Below are 24198 nucleotides of genomic sequence, written 5' to 3'. Positions count from 1 at the left end.
GTAAATCTGTTTTAAATAGAATTACCTCAATGGCTGGAATAGTTAAGGATTAAAATAAGGGAGGGGGGAAAACTCCACAAAGTGACATTTTGGATTTACTCGAAATGGGGTAGTGAGTTTAGCTATCTGGAGATAGCAGGGGTCTGGACACAAATCTGCTCACAGCAGCTCTGCACATTTTTAACAAAAGGTTGGGAGAATGGTTTTAGGACTGAGATACCATCTAAACCCATCTTCTGCAGCCTGTCATCTCACCAGGCAGGGCTCCAAGGAAAAGGGGATACTGGCAGTTGGCATAGCAATAGAGTTATGACACTTGTGCTCCACTTAGAGTCACATTACTCATCTCTCCACGAAGGTAAATGTGGCAGGGATGTTATCACCCCAAATGTCACCTGCCAGGTATTGCCATGGAGCACAAATAAAAAGAAAAAGGCAGCTGTCATGCACACAGAGGAGAACAAAGCTCTTTAGAACAAAATGCTTCTTTAAACCAGCTTTTGTGCTGTGGATTCTCACTTCCCCTCAGACAGCTGAGTCTCCAGATGACAGCTCCCTCCTGCTCCCCTTGTTTGGAAAGGTCACTCCTCTTCCCTTCTGGGTCCATTTTGTGCTGCTGATCATCTGACTGAGGATCACTCCAGGTATCTCTGGTCCACCTCACTCTTCAAGAGACCAGGAGATTACGGATGAAATTACTGGAGCTGTAGAAAAGAAAGTCTGAAACTCTTTTCTGCACATGCTACAAAACAGTAACCTAATCCTGAGCCAAGTCATGTCGTATCCCTGGGCCAGCTGCACAAAGTATACAATTTAACTCACCAAAAAATATGTGCCTAAACCACATCAGATAAATCATCTCCTCCAAATACCCTTCTCCTCCACTCCCTGTGATGAAGGCAGCCACAAGTAACGACCTCCGGAGCAGCTGCCTGTGTTGTGGACATGGGAAATGTGGGAAGATGAAGCCCAGCTGGAAGGGCATGGATTGACAGGACAAGGGGGAAAGGCTTTAAGCTGAGAGGGTAGATTTAGATTGGATATTAGGAGGAAGGAATTCTTCCCTGTAAGGGTGGTGAGGCCCTGGCACAGGTTGCCCAGAGAAGCTGTGGCTGCCCCATCCCTGGAATTGTCCAAGGCCAGGTTGGATGGGGATCGGAGCAACCTGGGATAGTGGGAGGTTATCATGGCAGATGAGCTTTAAGGTCCCTTCCAACCAAACCATTCCATGATTCCACGAAGAGGAGGACACAAGACGCTGCAAAGGGAACAGATTAGCCTGGTATGACAGGAGAAAAGACCAGTCTAACCCATCACAGCTGCTTTGCCACATGTACAGCTTGGGAGTGATAAAGCATCACTGGACAGCAGCAGTGGAAGAATCTATGCCTTTTATTCATTTATTTCAGAAAAATACTTTTGCTGAGTTTATCACAAGTCATTTAACAACAAACAACAACAAACAAAATCCGTACAAAAACTGAAGTAACAGAAAGAATGAAACGAACAGGATAAAATACCAGAGACTGTTAATTCCCCCCACCCACTCAAAAATCAGGAAACACGGAAGTAGAGAAATTTTCCTCGAGTTCCTTTGCTGAAGTTTGATCCATTGAGTTCAACATTTTTGAGGAGAAACTACATGCCTCTGCCTGGCTTTTCCAACAGCCATTCTTCCCAGCAAAACTCCACACACAGCCCCGAGCCAAAGGAACATATTTCACTTGGGTATAAAACCTACCAAGCCAACCTTTTGGGCTGTAAATCAAACCCCATCATTTCTATCCACTATTTACACAATTTGGGGTCCATCTACCAAAGGCAAGAGCCTGAGGCTGCTGTGAACCTGCAGGCACTGCAGCAAAGGCAGGGTAGCTCCAAGCTTCCAGAGTCACTTGGAGGCAAGGAAGAGACATCTTAGAGTAGCCACTCTTCCCTCCAACAAGGAAGCCTACCATACATTTTAAAACAGTGGGTTGAAGGTAAGAGGACCTACAGGGGGACTGGAACTTGTCTACTACTAGCCCAAACAGGATGAGTAAGAAAGAATCCTAAACAACAACAACAACAAGACAAAACGCGACTGTAATGCCCCATAAGGTAAGTGTCACTCAAAAATTGTACGTGAAATGCTACATCTGTTCTTCCTCCACCCCTTCCTCTTCCCAAGCCCGTTCTCTGACTATCTAAAGACAGAAAGAGAGAACTACTGCTGGTATTTTACAGCTCTTCTAGGTTAGGACAGGAGAACACTATGGTTCACCCCAGAATTCACAGGCTACTCAATTCCTGATCTCCTTAGGATGGATAATGGACACAGACTACAAAAGCAGCCTCAAGCCCATGGGAAGGGTGCAAGCAATAGTGTCACACTGGAAGTAAAGACCTGCAGTTTTGGATAGTCTCCATCACCTTCTGCACTGTGGTGGACAAGAGCTCCTGTGTGGGGTTGGATCTTGGTGTTGGATTAAAAGCTGGATTTTTATTAACCTGGAGGTGTTTTCCAACCTCACCCAACAATTCTATGGTGTTTTCTGCAGATGACACAGGGCTTGACAAGATGGGGCATGAGAAGAGCATCCACTCAAGGGAAGTGAGCTCGTGGCATTTAATACACAGAGCTGTCAAGGACAGACTGACCAATAAGGGCTTGTAAGGAAAACACTCCATTTGGGAAAGAAAAAAGCTCTTTGGGCTGAAAAGAAGGCTCGATCTGCTGAGAAATGACACGGACATAGAAGCAGTTACTGTGGGCTTGCAGCTGAGGGATTGTGCTTGGACTAGAACACAGAGACAGGAGCAGCCCCTCTGATGGAGAGGGGATTGCAAATCTTCAGGATGACAGTGGATATTGCCTCACAACAAAGGCTCAGCCTAAAAAAAAAAACAACCTGCCAGGTTTGAGTCTAACAGAAGGATGGGGATTTCTGAGCACTAAATATAGGGGAGGGCAAAAAAAAGCCCCATTGCCTATAGGTTTAAAAAAACAAATGACAGAAAGAACACATGGAAATGCTTCCATAACAAACTATCCCTTTTCCTGGTAGCTCTATCAAAAAGAAAACAAAAAAACCACATAAACGTAGCATATGCTGTACATACATATTAAAGAGGGAGGGTGTTCAGCTATTGCTAAAGTACAGAGAGGCTACAACATAAGGCACTTGGGATACAAAGCATCATCGGCTACTGTATGAAGAGACAGCGTTGTGCAAGTGGAAAAGCTGCCTGAAGCAAAGCAGGCAGGCAGGAGGAATCATTCAGCAGCCAGCTTTTTGGGGGGCTGTTAGGTGTCGCCTGCTAACAGAGTCAACAGCTGGGCTGCTGTGAGGCACCAGCTCTGCGGAAAGGACCGGCCGAGGCTCCGGAGAGATCCCGGCCAGCAGTCGCTCTTGGAGGGCACGTGGCAGTGGATGGCTGGGGAGGGGAAGAGGAAGAGAAAGGAAAAACCTCTCACACTAGACCTTTTCCACGTCCTCCCTAAACATAAAGCTCTTTTCCCCCTCTGGTCTCGCTGCCCCGTGGGTACTGCCATTGTCTCTGAGCCAAAATGCCTGTTATTGACCCAGCACGGGCTGTGAGGAGCAACTGCAAGATACCTCCAAGGGCTCTGCTCCAACCTCCTTCCTCAGCTCCCCCGAGAAAGGGGGAAACCCTCTCCTGCCAATATCTCTTGTTTGACACTCATAGGTCGTGAGGATGGAGGATCAACAGGAATTTGACCAATTGTCCTCGTATCCCTGAACATTTTCTCCCTCCAGTGCATCCCCAACAAGGAGAGGGGAAGGAAGGGACAAAAGGCATCCACAGAAACAGGGAAAAACCCCAACTCAACTCAAAGAGGGGCAGAAAATCAACTCTCACCCATTCCTCAAAACACAACTGATGAAAAGAACACCTGCGCCAGCCTCAAGCTGAAATTGCACTGGGAGAGAGCCAGAGCTCAGCTGCCCGAAGGGCTGAGCAAGGGGCATGCCAAGGATCAATCCTGGACTGCCTATGGAAGAGCACCCCAGCCCTGTGCCCTCTCTCCTCGCCCAGCCAAGGGAACACACGAGTCGCCTGTTCCTGCGGCGGCAAAGCAGAACTAAAGCTACGCCCGACTTCGCTGCACAAGAGGCACCAACAGCAAAGCCCAGCTTAGGGACTGCCCTGGAGGAGAGTGTGGGGTGAAGGGTGCCACTGCTGCTCACCTGCCAAACCCAGCCTGGTGTGTGGCACCCCAAAGAAGTTCAGTGAGATGGCACTGACCCACGAAACCCCACGCAGATGCTGCTCCTCAGCAGCAAGGGATCAAGCCGGTGGGATCTGGCTTTCCACAAAAGCTTCTGCCAGCACATGGAGGTGGCAAGCGGGCAGGAGCAAGAGGGGAAAGTGGTCTGCAGCAACAGATGGCCTCTGAGGTAGATTTGAGACAACTCCATCTGCCAACAGCTACCGTCACAAGTCAGGCTTTTCCTAAAACACAAGCTGCTCCTTGCAGCCCTGGCTTCCTTCCCCTTCCCTCCCTGTCATCTCATTCACAGCTCAGAAAGGGATGAAGGGGCTAGTTTTTTGGAAGAAACCCTGGATTTGATAGCACCTTGGGTGGATACAAGCACTGTATCCTTTGGAAACAAAGAGTGAAGCTGGTGGCTACCGATGGCACGGCTGGACTGGTACGGTAGGGATGAGGAAGGCTGAGGTGACAGCATGAGGGGCACAGTCCCAGTGATGTGAAAACCCTTTGCAGCAGCCAGTTTGTCATCTGGACATGGTCAGGAGCCACAAGAACACCAGGTCCACGGGGCACAGACAAGCTGGCAAAGGGCCTGGGCTGACAGGAGCCAGGCCAGTGCTCAGAGTGGGGCAGGACTCGAGGTTTCACCTGGACCTGAGGATGGTGCTGCCCCATGACAAGGCACTGTGAGCTGCAGAGCTGCTCAGCTCTTGGGGCTGGGAGGTCCAGAAAAACCACAGGGCAGCCAAGAGAGACCCAGCTGTACCAGAAGAGCTGGGGCAAGCAGAGGCTGGGAGGTGGGCCTTCCATATGAAGAAGGAAATTCTCTCCTCTCTCTGCTGCCCAGTTCTCCAAAATTAGCTCAAAACCAGGGGTCAGAAAAGCCCCACATAACCAGGGGTCCATCATGAGACAAGACAGGGCTGAGGTTCCTCCCTCAGACCCTGCTCTCTCTTTGCAGCATCACCACCCTGCCGAGCACTGGCCCCATCTCACCTGAGAGTGCCCCAGGGCCTCAGGATCTCACAGCCCCAGTACACTCCCCCAGGAACCTGTTCCCATAACATGCATTTGGTGCCTTCAAGCTGTCGTGGCCCTGTCTCAGGGACTCAGGGAAGCACCATGAAGAGAGAGGGGAGGAACATGCTGTGGGAGAAAAAAGGATCGTTTGGAACCGTCTACGACACATTTGTAACCATTAACCAAAATAACCAAACACTAAAATAGAAAAGAAAAAAAACCAAAATTGCACACTGATTTACCATCAGAGGAAGGCAAAACCAAGAGGGCTGGAAAAGGTTCCTATGAGGGGAAAGGAGCAGGGGAAAGGGACCTTTTTGGTTTTATTGCAAATGGTTCAAGAGAGCAAGAGAGGAAGGGAGGAGAGCGAGAGACACCTTGGGAAGATGACTGGTTTCCAAGCCACTCAAGACGCCGCCCGTGAGGACCAGGAGGAGGGGCTGCTTAGTCTTGGTATCTCGCCCTCCTCCCCAGGAGACAACCCTTGGCTTCTACGGCGACTTCAGCTTCTTGGTTCGAGGTGAGGTGCCGTTCTCTGCTTTCACCACCCCGTTTTCATGGTAACCTGGGGACAGAAATGAAAGGTAATGAAGCTGGTGAAGGGTCTAGAGGTTTAAGTCCTATGAGGTGCGACTGAGGGAGTTTGGGTTGTTTAACCTGGAGAAAAGGAGACTCAGGGGTGACCTTATCCCCCTCTACAACTCCCTGACAGGATGGTGGAGCCAGGTGGGGGTCGGGCTTACTCCCAGGGAACAAGCGATAGGACAAGAGGACGTAGCCTTAAGCTGTGCCAAGGGAGGTTCAGGTTGGACATTTTTTCACAGAAGGGGTGATTAAGCATTGGAATGGGCTTCCCAGGGAGGTGATGGAGTCCCCATCCCTGGAGGTGTTCAAGAAACACATGGATGTGGCACTTAGTGCCATGGTGTAATTGACATGGTGGTGTTCATCCATAGGTTGGACTCGACAACCTCAGAGGTCTTTTCCAACCTAATTGATTCTGTGATCCTATGGAAAGAGGAAACTTTGTCCCTTGCACAAGCCAAACCATTAACCCTCTCAGGCCTGGCCCACAGACATGGGGAAAGCTCCCACTACACCAGGACGCTGCTGGGGACCCCCTGAGGGGGTGCTGAGCCACAGGACTGATACCTCCCACGGTGCCACCCATCCCAGCACTCACCCGAGTCCCTCTTGAGCAGCTTGGTTTGCTGCTTGGTGCCGGTGGTGGCGGCAGCGACTCGCTTCCGACTGCTCTGCTCGTTCCAGTACTCCCTCCAGCGCCGCAGCTGGAAGTGGATGAAGCGCCACATCACCGAGGCCTGGAAGAGGCACACCAACAGCAGCACACTCATTCTGGCAGGGGCGGAGAAGAGGCAGGCTGAGAACAGAGCAGCGAGGCCACGCCCGACCCAGCCTTCCACCCACACCCGGGTTGGTGGCCCCCCGGGTGGCAGGTGCCATCCCTACAGCTGCCATCATCTCTCCTTCCTGCCATCCCCTGAGCAAAGAGCAGCCACTTCCCTTTCCCTCCGCACCATAAAGCTCTCAGGTGCTCAGGGCATTGCTGATTGTTACAACTTCAGGGCAAGAATGGATCAACAGGATCATCTCGACCAGCACTGCCCAAGCCACACTCTGCACAGTCAAGGTATGACATTCCCAACTTCTCTGTACATCGAAAAGATGGATGTGGCTGGAAGGGAGCTAAGAAAGTCCCCCAGATCTTCATGTGTGCCAGCACTCCATGTCTTCAAAAAGCTTGGGAATGACCAGGCCTAGCAAATTCTGAACTGAACACAAAGCTGCTGTATGGCTGAGAAAGGGTCCCAGCCTTGACAGACAGACTGCAAGGCATGAGGAGCCCATCTCATATTGTGCTTCCCATGTCAACAGAGAGCAAAACATGTCCAAGCAGAAGGGAAAATGCATTTTTCTTAACCACATCTGTGTTAATGCACTTAAAGGTGAAGCAGGGAAAGCCTGTAAGCCTTTCTCTAGGATAGACTCATGATTTATAACTTCATTCGATGAAGTATATCAAACCTTATTTGATGGTTTTTCCACTCTGTAGCCTTTAAACCCCTTCTTGCTTCCTTCACACCCCTTCAGCTCATTAGGACCTTCCCTAAATGGAACCAATATCAGATCCCCACCAGCATTTGGATGGAGCTCTGAGCAGCTTGGTCCAGTGGAAGGTGTCCCTGCCTATAGCACAGGGTTGGAAGGAGAAGAGCTTTGAGGTCCTCTCCAACCCAAACCATTCTGTGATTCTGTGACTTCCAAACTCGGCAAAACCCACCTTGAGATAACACAGCCAAGGAAGACACAGCAGACATTCCTACCTGAAAAGGATATTGTTGAAGAGGAAGCTGAAAAAGTTCCCTCTCTCAGGGTCCAGGGCCTGGCTCTCCACCCGTGGCAGCCCGAAGCCAATGACCAGGATGTACAAGGTGAGGGTGAAGAGCCTGGTGACCACGAACACGACAGCCCAGACATTAAACCTGTGGGAGGGACAAGCAGAGCTGTGAGCAGGAGCAGCTCCCAGCACTGAGATCAAGCCATGTGGCTCTCCCAGGCTCTGGAGGAGGTGGAAGCCCTGGGCAGCTCCCCTGCTTACAGCTTCTCGTTGTTCTCATCCGTGAAGTAAACCAGCCGGGCCATGTGGAAGAAGAACTCAGCCAAGTACTGCAACAGCAAGAGGATCAGCCCCAAGCGGGTTAAACTAGGAGGGAAGAGGAAGAAGAAGTCATCACTGGTCAACCTTCATCCTTCAAATTCAGCTACAGCCTCTCCCCTGCCTTTCCTGAGCTGCAGCACCAGCCTAAAGCCAGGCCTTTCTGCAGCAGCAGGGGAAATCCCTGTCCCCAAACCATCAGCACAGCCCAAACCAGTAGGAATCCAACACAAACCCCTAACTGCTGGCAAGGCTGCTCTGCTTTTTGTCATAGAATGATCTGTGTTGGAAGGGACCTTAAAGATCATCCAGTCCCAACCCCCTGCCACGGGCAGCGACACCTTCCACTACCCCATGTTGCTCAGAGCCCCATCCAACCCGGCCTTGAACAATTCCAGGAATGGGGCAGCCACAGCTGTGCCAGAGCCTCACCACCCTCACAGGGAAGAATTTCGTCCTAATATCTAACCTAAATCTCTCTTCTTTTAGTTTAAAAACATTCCCCCTTTTCCTATCACTACCCGCCTGTGCAAAAAGTCACTGTCCACTGAAACACTCCACTTTATTCCCTTTAAGCCTCCCACCCCAGGTGGGAGTGACTCTCAGGTGACTCCCACTGCAAAAGTTGCTGCTCAGCCCCATCCCTGGAGCAGGATGTGGTGCAGAGGGAGGTGACTCACTTGAGCAGGTAGGCGCCGGCGATGTGCACCAGGTAGAGCGCGATGCAGCGCAGCTGGCGGGGGATCTCCTCCTGGCAGGGCAGAGAGCCATGTCAACCTCTCAACCCTCTTCACCTGCCCTCTCCCAAAGCTCCCTCTCCCAAAATCCAGCATGTGGGATCCCCAGGTCGCCCACCTGGCTCTCACCTTGCGAACTTTTTGGAAGTAGAGCTCCGGCAGGGCGTGCAGCCAGTACGCCAGCTGGCACAGGTAGAAAAACTTCACCTGGAACCTGAAATGCAGGGATGATCCATGAGAGCCAACCCAGGGCATGACAGGACCCCAAGGACTGGGTGGCAGGGCAGCATTGGGCAATCCCTCCACTGCTTTGAAGCCACAGGATTTAGGAGGCATCATTTCCGGGCTGAAATTATCTGTTGAGCTGAGATAGCCACACCCGGAGTTTATCCAGATGCTCCTGCTGTGGTCTCCATGCCCTCAGCAAACCTCACTTTTGTAAAAACCCAAAAAGGGAGGGTTATCCCCCACTTCATTCCTACTGTGAAAAATAAACAGCAAAGAGACTTGCCCAAGGTGATGCAGAAAACAGCCAGGATGAGTAACCAGGCTCACAGGACCTTCCTCACGGGGGAAACCCTCCGGAACACCCTCCCCAGGCTCACAAACGAGATATCCACCATTCCTCATGACCTCACTGCAGCATCCCTGCAGCTGGGTGCATGCAAAGGGTGCTGTGCTGTCAGCACCCCTCTCCCAGCCACAGGGAAAACCGTGGAGAGGAAGGAAGTGGTCAGCCCCGGAACAAAATACCCTCGCAAGTGCTTACGGAAGATAAACATGCGGGTAGTTTTCCCACAGACTCCGGGGGTTTGAGACGTATCCTTCCTGAGAAAGAGAAGAGATGCAAGGCTTCAGCAAAAGAAACAGGTTGTGACGGGGTGGGCTGATGTTACAGTGAAAAAAGGAACTGGGGATGACACCCAGCCTGCAGAAAAAAACGTGTCCCCTGCGAGAGCCAAGGCTGAGCTCACCAAAGCTCAGACACATTTTTGGGTCTCTAGCACCCCCATAAAATCTCTCCAGGCCCTGTATTTGGGGGCTGAAGGCTCCTTGCTCGGTTGCACACATGTTCCCACGTTCAGGACAGGATGTTCTGGGGTTTGGGATGCTCTGGAGGCGTGGGGGTGAGACGCCTGTAACTGTGTGCATGGTCTGTGGGGCTTCTCCCTCACTGGCCTGTCCAAGTAACCAGAACTACTACTGATGAGAAAGGGGAACAGAAAACACCTGCAGAACCAATTTATTATGCCAATTGGATAGTTTAATTTTCCACCTCTTAACTTATGTTTGCAGGGCAGGTTACAGGATGTGGCTCCCCTCTTGCTCCTGCCACGGGGACGCTGCACTGGGCTTTGTAAGGAGGTGTTGGCATGGGAAACTTGTCCTGCTGAGTCACCACCATCCATGCCCTGTCTGCCCTAAGCCCTTTTTTCAGCTGGGGGAGGCCAGGGGAAGTGCAAGTGCTGTGAAGGGTGACCTGCTTTGAGCACATGGGGTGTCTGGGGAGCACATAACAGCAGTGAGGAGGCTCCAGCCCCGCAGCTGGTGAGGGATGGGTCTGGCACTGGGAAAGGGGAGCCCAAAACCAGCAGCATCAACTGTGTTACCAGTGTTTCCCTCCTCAGAGCCCCATAGGGCAGAGGCAGTGCCAGCAGACCTCTGAAATGCTGGCCTTGAAAGGGGTACTCTAATTGGAGCTGGTAGGACCCCCCCAGGCAGTGGGGAGGGGACCTGTCCCCAAGGATCCATCCCCAGCTGGACCCCAATGGCTGCAGGCAGCAAAGCATCATCACTTCACACTTCCAAAATAGCCACAACACCTGTTCTTCCCTCTCCCTTCCTCCCCTCTGATTTCTTCTCCCAGCAGTTTTGGGTTGACACATTTGCAATGCACCCAAGGAACAGCGTGGCTCTCCTGTTCTCAGCAATCCCCTCACTGCCAGCTTGCCAGGAAAGGGACCACAAAGAGGGATCCCAAAAATCTGCCCATTAGCCCCACAACCCTGCAAAAGGCATCCAAAAACCTCAAAGCACTGAACGTAAATAAAGAGGAAAATAAGAATCTGAGAAAGATGATCTGGAGCAGCAGATGGAGATGATGAGACCAGGTAGGATTTCTGAAGACCAGCTCCAAAATATCTCACATCCCATTAGCTTATGCCTTGCACAGTGCAGGAGAAGGATCTCCCAAAACTGCCCTCACTCAGTGGCTGGAAAGATCCACCACACTTGAAAACTAAACTTGCTGAAATGTGCCCGTTTTGGTCCAGGGGCTGGCTGGGGACTCTGCTCCCAGTGGGATTTTGTGCTCCAGAAACCCCAAATTCCCCCTTGGCAACCCAAATCCCAGCCATTCCCGTGCCTTACCGTCACCACGACGTACAAGCACCAGATCACAGAGGTGAGGTGGAAGGCAACCAGCTGCCCTGACTCATTGAACTTGCTGTGTTTGACCTTGGAGAGATGCAGACGCCTGTTGATTTTCTGGGAAGGAGCAGAGGAAGAGAGAAAAAACCAAGAACACGTGAGCCACCGGGTCATCAACCCTCTCTCCTCCTCCTGCTCCTCATCCCAAGCAGCCTCCAGAGGTGAAGGCTCACTCATAATCACCACCTTAACCCCCAGAACAGCATTTAACTGCAGCAGGACCATGGGATTTGAGGTCTTCTGGTGGCTCAAGACATGGAATGGCACTCACGTCCAGGGCGTATTCCTGCACCACCGCGTGCAGGATGATGGCAATGAAGATGTAGAAGAGGATGGTGACCAGATCCTTCAGCCCATAGTGATACTGGACCAGCTCCCCATCTGCAAAACACCAAACAGTGGATCAAATCCCCATGACCCAAATGATTTCCAGGTGAGGGTTTAAGGGTTAGTGGGGCAGGGGGGTTATTCCCAATATGGGGACACCGGAGAGAGGTCATTACTGTGCCAGTGGCTGGAAGAAAGGGCTCCATCCAGGGTTAGTTCACGGCAGAGGTGGGTGGTTTCTCCTCCAATAGTTACACACCTCAAGGGAGGTGACACTCAGGACACCTCAAGCTTCCCCTGCCAGAGATGAAGGGCTGGGGACAGCCCGGGTATGGAGGCAGGAACTCATCAGCCTGCAGGGATGAACACATGGAAGGCTGAAGCAGGTGATGGGATCAGGGATGCCCCACTGGGAACATGAGGGCTCAGGATGGCATTTCCACCCCCTCGGTTATGATCCAGCACCCAGTCTCTTCCACACATTCCTGAAAGCTGCTGGAGCAGGATTCAGCTGCTGAAATGCAGATGCCTTGTGCTATTAAGAGATCTGAGACAGCAGCAAGGGGATGGAGGATGACAAATAGGACCCACGAGAGGCCATGCTCCTCTGGAGCAACGGGAGACCCAACAGCACCCAAAATACCCCAGACAGCTGCATTTAGGTGGCTATTTGCAACCCTGCAGCTTATGGGGAAGTAGCAGATTTAAGAAAGCTGCTGTCCTTGTGGTGCACTGCAGAAAGCATCTTGTCACCAGCCCTGTTTACCCTTGAGCAAAGCTTCAGTTCAGATTTTTAAGATTTGAACAGGATTTATGAAAACATCTGGCAAAGGATATGAAAACACCCTGTCTATAGAAGCCTGGGCTGAGTGCTGTGCAAGCCCAGAGGTAAACATGGTGCCTGTATCCCACAGCAAGGCAAAAGATTGAATTGCAAGTCCCAAGAAAATAATATCGTGCACATGTGCAACTGCTCTGCCTCGTCTCTCCTCTCTCAGAAGCTGCTCTAGCAGGAGCTGTGAGGGATGTGAAACAGCCTTGGAAAAATTCAGATGAGCAATAACCCTTCCTCCAAACAAGCTGCTGCATCAAGGTCTCTCTCCCCGAGGCCTCAGCCACCTCATGCTCTATACTGATACCCCATTACCTGGCTCTGGTGAGGTGTTTTTGTGCCCTCCCTGAGTTTTCTGGCATCAGGAAACAATAAATCCCTTATAAACCAGCAGGAAGTTGTCTGGACTGTGCCATAGGGGAGCACAGACCAATTTAATCTGGGAGCTGGATGACTTCTTCAGCCTCAACGTTCAAAGATTTTAAGGGCAGAGCTTTTATCTTCCGCATGTCTGCCTCACTGTAGTCCCACTAATCCCAACACCCTGCTCTTTCTTTGGATGATTACTCAAACACTCCCAATTAACTGCAGTTTTCTGCCACCAAGCCAGGCTCTGTGCCCCGGGCGTTTGGCTCATCCTGAGCTTTACCCAAACCTCCCCCTGCTGTCTCCACGCCAGTGCCCAGATCGCTGCCAGATCCAGAGGGGCTCTGGGCCAGGAAGGTAGCAACCAGCAGCCAAAATATGAACAGGGGCTGAGCCTCCAGCTGCCTCCTGGCTGGCAGCTGGGGCACATCCTCTGGTCTGCTTGGTTCAGAGCTGCACCACCTCGGAGCCTCCTCAAATTACTCCATGGGAACCAGGCCCATAACCTGCCTTGTGCTGTGCACCACGTGCACCTCCACACATTCACCTTGTTCCATCCCTCCAAAAATCAGCAAGGCAGGAACTATTGTGCAGCCCCTGCTGCTTAGCAAAAAGGTAAATCCCTCCCGCTCCTCAGCAGGACATGGAGCTACTCCAGGCATGCAATCAGGCAGTTTGATCCTGCCTGACCGGGCTTGGAGCAGAATCCTCACCCTGCAGGGAGCACAGAGCAGCCTGGCCATGGCAGAAACACAGAGGAAGCCCCAAAACCCCCTGGAAAGCATTTCTTCCCAACCCTGGCAGCATGAGGGCTGGCAGACATGATCAGAGTGCTCTGAGCTGCTCAAACTTTGCTTCTTCCCAAAATATCTTATTTTTGACATCTCCTTTACCACCAGACAAGAGCCTGGGCAGCGTGATCAGTACAGGGTGAGCCCGGGCCAGCTGGCAAAGAGGATTTGGGACAGACCACGACTCAATCCTCCCCTTGGGGTGTCTGGAGCAGAGGCATCTCTTACCTGCTGTAGGCACACTAACGTTGTACTGAGGTAAGATGAACAGGAAGGCAGTCTTGGCTGTGACCTGTAAAAGACACACAGAGGGGGAAAAAAGCAAATCAGTTGTTGATTCCATTCCTCTGCCACCATTTACTCTCTTTTCCTACCACAAAGGGAAAGGTAAATTGTCCAGGGAGGTGTACAGGCACCTGCTTCACTTGCAGAAACACCTTTCAGCAAGGAGATTGCAAGGGAAGTGGTTTGACAACAGAAACTTGGGATTTGGGAAGGAGAAAGAGAGGTATAAAGGAGGCAGAAACCTGGAAAAACAACACAGCTGGAAAAGCCATGAGCCAACCTGACAGAGAGCATCCCTCCAGGAGCATGGACCATCCTCACATGTGACCTGCTGCTCAAGGGACACTGGGAACTGACCCAACTGGTTATTTGGATTAATTAAAACTAGCCCTCATTCCCATCCACTTGGGCAGCCACACTGGGAATCCAGCCTGAGTAGGGATGGCAGCACCCACACATGAAAAACTCAGAGGCTGCAAAACCTTATGGACTGGCTACACATGGATTTAGCTCCACATACTTGTGGAGACTCCTCCACTTAGTGAGGCTGGACCCCTCTAGGGTCCATGCAGGCACCCATGAAGGTCCAACAGGGCAGGGGAAAAGCAGCTTTGACAGACATGCTGAACCTCACGCTAGTTACCCACAAGATTCCAGATGCATGTACAAAAAAGGAATAAAAAAGCCTGGGATGACACATCAGGGCCCCTGCAAACCAGGGCTGTCCTGCTCACTCTTCATTTATTGAATCACAGAACAGAATCGTGGAATAACCTGAGTTGCAAGGGATCCACAAGGATCACTGAGGTCCAACTCCTGGCCTTGCACAGGACACCCCCAGAATCCCACCAGGTCCCTGAGAGTGTTGTCCAAAAGGTCCTTGAGTTCTGGCAGCCTTGGGGCCATGACCACTGCCCTGGGGAGCCTGTTCAGTGTCCAACCACCCTCTGGGAGAAGAACTTTTTCCTGATATCCAGCCTAAACCTCTCCAGAAACAGCTTCATGCTGTTCTCTCTGGTCCTGTCTAAATTGCTTTTAATTCAAGGGAATGATCCTTCCCAGCAATGAAGCAGGAGGGTTTGTGGGAAGGGGGCACACCATTCCACCCCAGTGCATCCACAGGATGCCCCAAAGCTGCACCTCTGAGATCAACACACCCTCGAGCCCAGGGCCACAGCTCAGTGCACAGACATCTGACAGCACACGTGTCTTCATCCCATCCAACCCCACAGTGGCAGCAGGTCATCAAATTTTTACCTTTCCAAGGGCTCCCAGCCAACCCTCCAACGCTTTGCAAGCACCCACCTTCATACACAGGCAGCCCCAAAAAATCCCATGCCCGTCCAACACCGATGGAGACGAGCTGCATTTCACACAGACCTAGCTACCACTGTTCCAGAGCTGCAGGCTATTAAAATCCCAGCTGGAAATTGCTCCACAGCTTGTGGGGGGGACACAGGGGCTTTGCCAAGTATTCCCATTCTGCCCCCATGAGCATTGAGCAACCAGCCAGTGGCTCTGCTCTGCTGGCACAGGCGAGGGACAGAAAACTCCACAGCATCTTTTCAGGATGTCTGGGGATTTAATTTTTTTTTCCCACTTAAAAAAAAGGAAATCCCACATGTTGTGCTCTTTCTGTGGAGGAGTAGATGCAAGAAAGGCTCTGCTGCAGGATATGGAGACCACGGGCAGAGTTTGGGGTGGGGATGGAAAAAGCGCATCGCCCGGCCTTCAGCTGGCTTAAGGAGATACTGCTGGCTCTTACAGACCTTGCTGGCCAGGAAAGCCAAGTTGCTTCATTCCAGAGCGGTACAGCACATCCAGGACCTGGACTTCACATCCAAACCCCACCACAAGCTGGCGCAGGGCATGATACAAACACAGAGAGCCGGCGGTGGCCGTGATGCTGCAGAGGTGGGTGGACGTGTCATGGAAGTGCTGACGGCAGCAGGCACTGAAGGATTTACAGCTACCCAAGTACCTGGCTGACATCCAGAGCTATAAACAGCTGGAAAGAAGACATCATCTCCAGATGAAGCCTCCTAACCTGCTGAAGGGGCCATAGGCCAGACCTGTGAGTCCAAGAAAATGACTCTGGAGTATCTCCGAGGAGGGAAGAAAAACCAGCACAGTGCTCAGCCCCAACACAGTTTGCAAGGACTCTCCTAATCTTCTTTTCTAGAGGGCCTGGTGATGGTTTCATCCATCCAGTCCAGCATCAAGCAACGCTTTGTCCCATCTCCACACCCGCCTTTGCTTCCTATAGGCTGGAAGACCACCAGCAGCTTCAGCCGTCACCTTTGCACCCCCTCACCTTTCATTACAGAGGGGTAGGGAGTCGTTTTCTAAAGTCTAAGTAAAATATTTTACTGCAAAAGATAAATGTAACTTATTGGACACAGGCAGGCTCCTGACAGACCAATTTCCAAGGACAAACTGCTTGTCTGCTCCATCTGACAGATGGGGGATCCCAGGCAAACCTGCAGCCACTCACTGAAGTGCTACAGCGGCCAAATATGAACTCCAGGCATCCAACCTTCCCATCTTACAGAGTTTACATGGAGGGAAGGTCTCCTCTAAGGCACCAAAGGCATTTCCTTCTCCTGCAACCAGCTGGGAAGTGTTCACACAGACTATGAAACACACACCTGGCCAGGGAGCCTGCCCCTCCAGGCACCACCACAAGGACATCTTGGTTCAGACAGTCATTGCTTCTAGCAGCAGATGGAGCATGAAACACATGAGATGAACCACCCTGAGCAGGACACTGCTACATTCCTCCATCTGGAAGGTGAGGGACATGCTGCACATCCATGGGGGGACCTGCATCTTGTTGATGTTTCTCATGACATGCCCCTTGCCAGCGGGCACAGAGGGACAGGGGGCTTGACCGAGGTCATGGCTGAGCTCCAGCAAGTGAACATCAAGCTTCAAATTCCCACATAACTCCCTCAGTATCCCGTCCACTATATCAACTGGGAGCACCCATGGTGCACCCATTGCTACACAGCCCTGAGTAGTGTATAGTGCCAGACACACCACGGGGCAGCTTAAGCCTCCTGGAAAACAGGGAATGCCAGAACCGTGACCTCCAGCAATGGCACCTCCAGCTCCCCTGCAAGGTAGAAACCAGGTCTCCTTGGCTTGGGAAGGAGCAACGAGCACCAGGGATGGCAAAGCTTTAGGGATTGCACTGAGCATTTCACAGGCAGCCAGAGAAAGCAGAAGTTTGGAACAGGAAGAGCAACATGAGGATTATTCAGAGGCACAAGACATTTGCTGCCTGTTTGTTCTGAAACAAGATGCTGGTGTGGGAAAGGAAGTGCCAGGCATGCTCCTGCCCTTCAGGGCAGGACAAGAGCCAGAGCTGCCACCAAACTGCTGCTGGCAGAAGTGGAATTCATAGAATCATAGAATAATTTAGGTTGGAAAAGCCCTCTAAGATCAGAGTCCAACCATGAACTCAGCACTGCCAAGCCCACCACTAACCCATGTCCACAAGTGTCACGTCTACATGTTTTCTGAACACTTCAGAGATGGTGATTCCACCACTGTCCTGGGCAGCCTGTTCCAATTCCTGAGCACCCTTTCAGTGAAGACATTTTTCCCAATATCCAACTGGCTATTAAAATCCCTAAACCTTCCCCTGCACAATTTTTATAGGGTGGGAGAGGGGTTTGTCTCCATGGGATGCACAGAGCAGGGACCATGTAGGAAAGGCTGTACCTTCCTCATCCACTCCTCATCTGCTCCTTGCCCAGCATTAAGGGCATCTCTATGCAGAGGGAGATGCTCCTCATCCTGCCTTGCATGAGGGATGTGGTAACTGGGGATACAGGTTAGTGATGGGCTTGGCAGAGCTGAGTTGAACACGATGAACTCAGAGGTCTTTTCCTACCTTAATAGTTCTATGATTCTATGTGCCTGAACCAGGTAAATTTGGGAAGCAGTTGTCCTGGGAGCTCTCTACAGTCATGCAGAGGGAACAGCATCCTCAGCAGTGAGTGGGTTTCTGGTGGTTAAAGCCACTAATGTGAGAACCAAAGGGCAGACGGATGGTGAAGACACAAAACTCCACGTGCCCATCAAGACCAGAGTTTCCTGTGATGCTCAGGACAGCGATGAGGCTGCTTCTCATGGCTAAAAATCAAACCAGCACATCCACCTCACAGCCCTTGATGGCAGAGCAATGAATAAAGCCAAACAACCCCAGCACTACTACACTATGCATCTTTATTTACTATGCATCTACTATCTACCACTAGGCATCTACTCCTGATAATGTGGTGACTGGAAAAATCCAAAACCCCACCATCCTGGAAATTGCTGTTTAATACAGAGCAGCAAAGCTCTCCCTACTCTTTTTTAGAATCACAGAACAGCTTGGTTTGGAAGGGACCTTAAAGATTGTCTTGTTCCAACCACCTGCCATTGGCAGGGACACCTTCCACTAGACCAGGTTGCTCCAAGCCCCATCCAGCAATTTAAAAAATGCTGTTTTTTCCCTGCCACAAAAGGCTCCAAGAGCCCAAACCCAAATCCCAATTACACTTGTGCAGATAAGCAAGTGGCTTTTAATAAAGGGATTTAAGCACATGCATCCAGGCAGTTTAGCACCTCTCCCAAAATCTACCTGCTGCAACTAAACACCAATATGTTCAGGAACGAGGGATAATTTTTGAGCATCTTTCACAGAGAGGTACCAGGCACTCTATGAACTCAGGGAACAGCTTGCCCAGAGGGGTCGTGGACACTCCATCCCTGGAAGTGTTCAAGGCCAGGTTGGACAGGGTTTGGAGCAACCTGAGATAGTGGAAGGTGTTCCTGCCCATGGCAGGGGATGGAATGAGATGATCTTTAAGGTCCCTTCCAACCCAAACCATTCTGGGATTCTATAAAACCTGTTTCCCTTCTCAAAAGCCTCATCCCAGTGGGATTTGAAGTCCCTGTCTCTACCCCAGCCAGGAGCCCCCAGGCACTCTGCCTGCCCCACGGTCCTCCTTGAATTAAAATCACTTTGCAGGAAGGAAGCAGCTCCAAGCCTCTGGTGGGGGAGGCTGGGGGAGTCTCTGCAGTCAGAGCTGGGAAAATATTTCCAGGGCTTGAAAAACAGCTCAAACTAATTACAGATAAAATTCTGTCCGAAGGCTTCTCTCACAATGTGGGGGTATTTTTCCCCCAACCAGTCAGAGTTTGAAAGACAAACTTGCTGACCCACGGTATGGATTGACACAGGACCTATATGTAAACTAAAGCCCAAACTTTGGACCAAAGCCTTTAAAAGTAAACATCTGGCTGTGACAAAAAACCCTTTTCGAGGGCGGCGCAGCCCCTCTGCTCCCACAGAAACGCTCATCCCTCAGCACAGCATGATTTTCACTGCCTCACAGTCCCTCCTGTTTATTCCCTTTTTAAAACTAAACCTAAACTCTGCTTCTTTTCCCCCCTTTTTCCCCTTCTTCCCCATCTATCCAGCCCTTAATGCCGCCAGCATGGCCTCAGCTCCCACATCTGGAAATGACCAGGGGAGGCAGAAACATGTTTTGTTTTCCCGCATTAACAACGAGAAGGCCTTAATTTTTTAGAGTACTACGGAGGGGACCGGGAAGGGGGAAGTATATTTAGCAGGAAGCCTGGAAATAGCAGCTCATTCGTCAGCCGCCTTCGTTTGACAGTGTCACAACCCAGAGTTTGGGAGCCCGTGACTCACACTCTGCCCACAGGGGAAAGCCCAGCAAGGCCACGGCAACTCTCATAAAACAATGGGTTTTTAACTCTATTATCGCTTTCTTATCATCACCCCATGCGTAAAACTGAGCTTTAGTTTCCCCATTTTAGAGATTGCGGCAGCAGTCCCCATCTAACACAGGAACTTGCCCAAAATCAGTGAGGTCTTCCCCAAACTCAACCCACTGATTGACCCACCCCAGACAGGACACAGGTCACCAGCCAGCTGCAGGTTAAACCCAGCCTGGCCTTGGCTTCATTTTTCTGCAAAGCAGGGTGGAAAAATACATGCAAAGCCATTTCTGCAGGAGGATGGGAAGCACCTGTTTCGTGTTTCTATCACTTAAAATAGTTTTTCACCAAAAAAAAAAAAAAGAGGAGGCTTTTCTTTCCGTGCTCCAGCAGCCACACACGTGGCAAAATCCCTCCCTGGCACCACACAGACACACACCAGGTGTGTTTCACACCCTGAAGGCTTAAGGCAGGCTGGGAATGAAAAACACTGCATAGTGCCAAGCTCTGGACAGCTCTTTTTAGGGAAACCCCCTCCAAGCCCGGGATTTCCCTCTCTGAGCAATGCTATGATCATCTAAAACACTGGAATAATCAAATCCAACGCACCCGTAACACCACTGAGCAGCCTCATGCCACACTTTGTGCCCCCAAATCCCATCATGTACCTGCTCCCTGCTGTGGAGGAATTCCCAGGTTGGTGAATCTGTTTGGAGGGGAAAGGTTGGGCACCTAAAAGGATACTCAGGGTGCACCTTGCTTGGGGAAAGGGAGACACCCAGCAGCCCTCCAGCATCATCCTGAGCAGGGTGTTGGAGCAAGGAAGCACTCAGCTCCTGGGGGATGCCTGGGAAAAGGTTAAAAATCTTATTTGTGTCTTCCCAAAGAAACCTCCCCTGCAGGAAATGGCCTATTGTGAGCAGGATTCGGCCACTTCCGCTGAGCCTGAGCCTGGCTGTGGCCACCAGCATCAGGAAGGTGGAAGCCCAGCTGTGGGGTGGGAAGCAGGGATGAAAGGAGAAGAAGGGACAGTGACATGTCCTCCTCATCATGGCAAAGGAGGAGATGAAAAGGTGTCAAAAGGCAGAAATATCTGAGCTGCCACCAAAAATCACCATAGAGGGGTGGCACAAATGGGCATGGATGGTTTGGAGGGCTAGGGAAGAGCAGAGCCTGATTTCTCCTCCAGAGGAAAAGAAAGCAGAAGAAATAACCATAAAAATAAAATAAAATAAAATAAAGTAAAATAAAATAAAATAAAATACCCACAAGGATCAAGAGCTGTCTCAAACCCCGTGCTCAGGCCCATGGTGTGATTCTTGGGGTGTGCTGTGCAGGGCCAGGAGTTGGACACAATGATCCTGATGGGTCCCTTCCAACTCAGCATATTCCATGGTTCTGTGATTCTGTGATGATGCCAGGAGGGGATGCAGCCAGGCAGTGCACAGGGAGCACTGGAACCCACCCCAGTACGGCGAGCACCGTCTCCCTGAGGTCTGCGGGGAGAGCAGCAAACTGCTGCCTTCAGCATCCCAGGGAGATTTAATTAAAAGACACTAAAAAAATCAGGAACACCACAAACTCCTCCCTGCTGGCACCTCCACAGGGGGGTTCATCACATTTCAAACCACACTCAGAGCATCATGTCAACCAAAATCACTCCCAAGCCCAGCTACCACCTCTCCAGGACGGGGTTCCTGACATGCAACCATAGGCACCAGCATCCCGAAAAAACCACCTGCAGGGAGAAACCCTGAGATAGAAAGGAGACCTCAATGACTTTTTTCTTTTTCAAGTACCACAATGAAACTTGCAGCCCAACTTTGCATCATTTGCATGTGGCTTTGGAATGCAGCTGGCCCTCTTGGGCTAGTTTTGAAACCCTTAAATAAATATATATATATATATATATATATGCACAAGCACATCGAAAGGGGGTTTGAGTGCTGGAAGCCACTCGCTCATTCAAAGCATTCGCAGCAAAAAAAAAAAAAAAAAAAAAGGGTGGGGGAGGAAGGGGGGAAGAGAAAAGCAAGGGGGGCTCCAGCGGGAGGGAATTAAGGAAATGGATTTCCTCCTCCTGCGATTTGCTGCAAGAAGGAGCCTTTCCTCCTCCGCCAGGCCCCCCGGCCACCCCTTTCCCATCCGGATTTGCTTTGAAACGTGGCACTGCGCTGGAGGGGAGGGTTCAGCGGGGGAAGAGGGGGGGTCCGGCCCGGCTTGCCGCTGACCACGGGCTCGCAGCCTCGGCCGTGGGTGCCCGGAGCCAAGAGAAGCCACACGGCCTCCCGTCTCCTCCCCGAGAAGAGGGAAGGGAAAAAAGCAAGCTGGGAGGGAAGGAGCCGGAGCAGGGGGAGAGCGGCATTCCGGGCATGGCGCTGGCGGGACAGCGGCATTCCCGGGGGGGGCTCCGGGTGAAGGTATCCCATGGAGGAGCGGGGATGCCTTCTCATGGCCCAAGGTGGGATGGCCAGGATGGGGAAAGGCCAGGGAGCCGCTGGTGTCCTGCCCGAGGCCCAGGAGCCCCCGGTGCTTGTCCCACGGCGCTGGCTGCGGAGAAAATACCTGGAAAATGGCTAATGTTAAAGAAGAAGAAAAAATGGGGGAAAAAAAGGCAAAAAAAAAAATTCTTCCCATTTCCAAGAGCTGGGAATATCGGCCAGGGCTTGGTTTCTCTCTGTGTGAGGCTGATGCGCTCCACTTCAGTGCTTGGGACATCCCTGCAGCAGCGGTGGGTTTGGAAAAGGGGGTTTGACATTCCCTGTGCTGCCCCTTCCCAAACCAGGGACCCCGGGCAGGGCTGGAGCAGGGGAAGAAGGATGTGCCACTCCAGAAGTCGGCACCGGGCTGGGTCCCCAAAGGAATTTGTGGGACACACACCTCTCTGGTGGTGGGTGAGATACAGGGAATGAATGAGGCGGCGCTGCGCCCCCCCAGACGGAGGGGTCCGCCACCGCAGAGCCCTCCCACAAGCGGGATGGCGGCTCCTGGCCGGGGTGCGGCCCCCCCCGAGCCCAGACAGCCCCGGGGGGGGACACCCCGTGCAGAACGAGGTGGGTCAGCTGGTCCACAGGGTGGGGACACACACACGGCCGGCCCCGGCGGGGAAGGGGGATGCGGATGGAGGGGGGGCTCTCACCTCGAACATGAGGGCGATGAGGACGCTGAGCAACCAAGGCAGAAGCCGAATGTCGCGTGGTTGTGGATGAGGAACTCCTTGGCCCTGAAGAGCGGGTGGCTCTTGCGCAGCCGGCGGAAGGCCAGGCCGGGGCCGAGCCGGCCGCAGCCCGCAACTTCCCCGGGCCCCGCGAACTTCGCGGAGCTCCGCGACGGCCCCGCGCAGGCGCCGCCGTCTGAGACCCCCCGCGCCCATGCCCGGGCCCCGCACGGGCCCCGGCCCGACCCCGCCCCGGCACGGGCACCGACCCGGCACAAGCACGCGGCACAGCCCCGGGTACGGGCCAACGGATTCCGGCCACAGCACCGGGCACGCTACGCGACCCCGGCACAGCCCGGGCACGGCACGGATCCGGCACAGCCCCGGCACGGCACGACCCGCACTGCCCGGCACGGCACGGCCGGCATCAGCCGGGCACGGCCCAGGACCCGCACAGCACCGGCACGGCACGGCCCCGGCACAGCACCGGGCACGGCACGGAACCCGGCACAGCCCCGGGCACGGCCCGGCACAGCCCCGGGTATCAGCACGGACCCGGCACAGCACCGGGGGCACGGCCCCGACCCGCCCGGCAACGGCAACGGACCCGGCAACAGCACCGGCACGGCACCGACCTCGCCCCTGGCACGGCCCCGACCCGGTACGGACCTGGAACCCGGCACGGAGCCGGCACAGACCGGGACCCGGACCGACCCCGCCCCGGGACCCGCAGCCGGGGTACGGACGGCCGGTACAGCCCCGGGCACAAGCAGCTGGCATAGCATCGGCACCGGCACAGCCCCGGACTCGGACCAGGGCACGGACCCGGACACGGAGCCAGACACGGACACGGACCCAGCCCCGGCACTGGCACCGGATCCGGGCAAGGACCCGGACCCCGCCCTGGACCCAGCCCCAATCCCGGATCCAGACACGGGCACGGACCCGGCACCGCACCTGGGCATGGATCCGAATGCGGACCCAGCCCCTGCCCCGGCTCGGCACAGCCCTTGACCCGGACCTGAACACGGGCATAGACTCGGGCCCGAAACCGGCACGGGAGCGAGAGCCTGGACCCGGACCCGAATCCAGACTCAACACTAGCACTGGCACTGGCACAGCACCGGTACAGGCCCTAGCCCTGGTCCCCAGCTGCCCTATGCACGCCCTGGCTCTCAACAGGGGACAGAAGCACCCACTGGCCTCAGCACCCACCTCCCATCCTCACACAGACTCATCTGCACCCACCTACCTGGCACATCTGGACACCCACCCACACCAGAAATCACCTATTGTGCATGTCTGGATGTGCACCCACGCCTGAACCCACCTGTTGTGCATGTCTGGATGTGCACCCACACCTGAACCCTACTGTTTATGTCCAGACACCCTCCCACAGCTGCACCCACCTACTGTGCACATCTGGGCCCCCACCCACACCCCCGTCTCTGTGCACGCCCAGCCACCAACCTGTGTCCCAGCACCCAACTCCCCCATTTACCCACCAGCTCTGCACCCCACAGCCTCAGCACTGAACCCCAAATCTCCCTCCCTATTAACCAAGGAGAGGCCTGAGGTGTGGGGTACCTTCCCTACCCCACGCCCTTCGCAAACCCAC

At 52.9% G+C, this 24198-nt stretch overlaps 1 protein-coding gene across 1 annotated transcript; it reads right to left on the bottom strand.

Annotated features, from left to right (window-relative positions):
- Window positions 1–1380: 1380 nt before the first annotated feature.
- On the bottom strand, window positions 1381–22691 carry TRAM2 (translocation associated membrane protein 2). Its single transcript, XM_018088730.3, has 11 exons — window positions 22563–22691; window positions 13628–13691; window positions 11355–11464; window positions 11024–11140; window positions 9423–9481; window positions 8783–8867; window positions 8597–8667; window positions 7860–7964; window positions 7585–7743; window positions 6423–6595; window positions 1381–5804 (listed from the first exon to the last, which is right to left on the bottom strand). Exons 1-11 carry the CDS (start codon window positions 22569–22571, stop codon window positions 5731–5733), a joined length of 1026 nt encoding a protein of 341 aa, XP_017944219.2. The 5' UTR covers window positions 22572–22691; the 3' UTR covers window positions 1381–5730.
- Window positions 22692–24198: the final 1507 nt, after the last annotated feature.

Source organism: Manacus vitellinus, unplaced genomic scaffold (genome assembly GCF_001715985.3).
Source record: "Manacus vitellinus isolate BGI_N305 unplaced genomic scaffold, ASM171598v3 scaffold_11_pilon, whole genome shotgun sequence".
Taxonomy (NCBI): Eukaryota; Metazoa; Chordata; class Aves; order Passeriformes; family Pipridae; genus Manacus; species Manacus vitellinus.
Note: the sequence above shows the minus strand (reverse complement) of the source record. Positions and strands in the feature narration are given on the sequence as shown.

Bases quoted from the DNA above. Each gene is read 5' to 3' on its own strand.
- TRAM2 (XM_018088730.3), bottom strand. The intron at 9,482-11,023 runs GTAAGGCACGGG...TCTCTTTCTCAG, and splicing joins GCTTGTACGTCGTGGTGACG to GAAGGATACGTCTCAAACCC. The intron at 8,868-9,422 runs GTAAGCACTTGC...CCTGCATTTCAG, and splicing joins TACCCGCATGTTTATCTTCC to GTTCCAGGTGAAGTTTTTCT.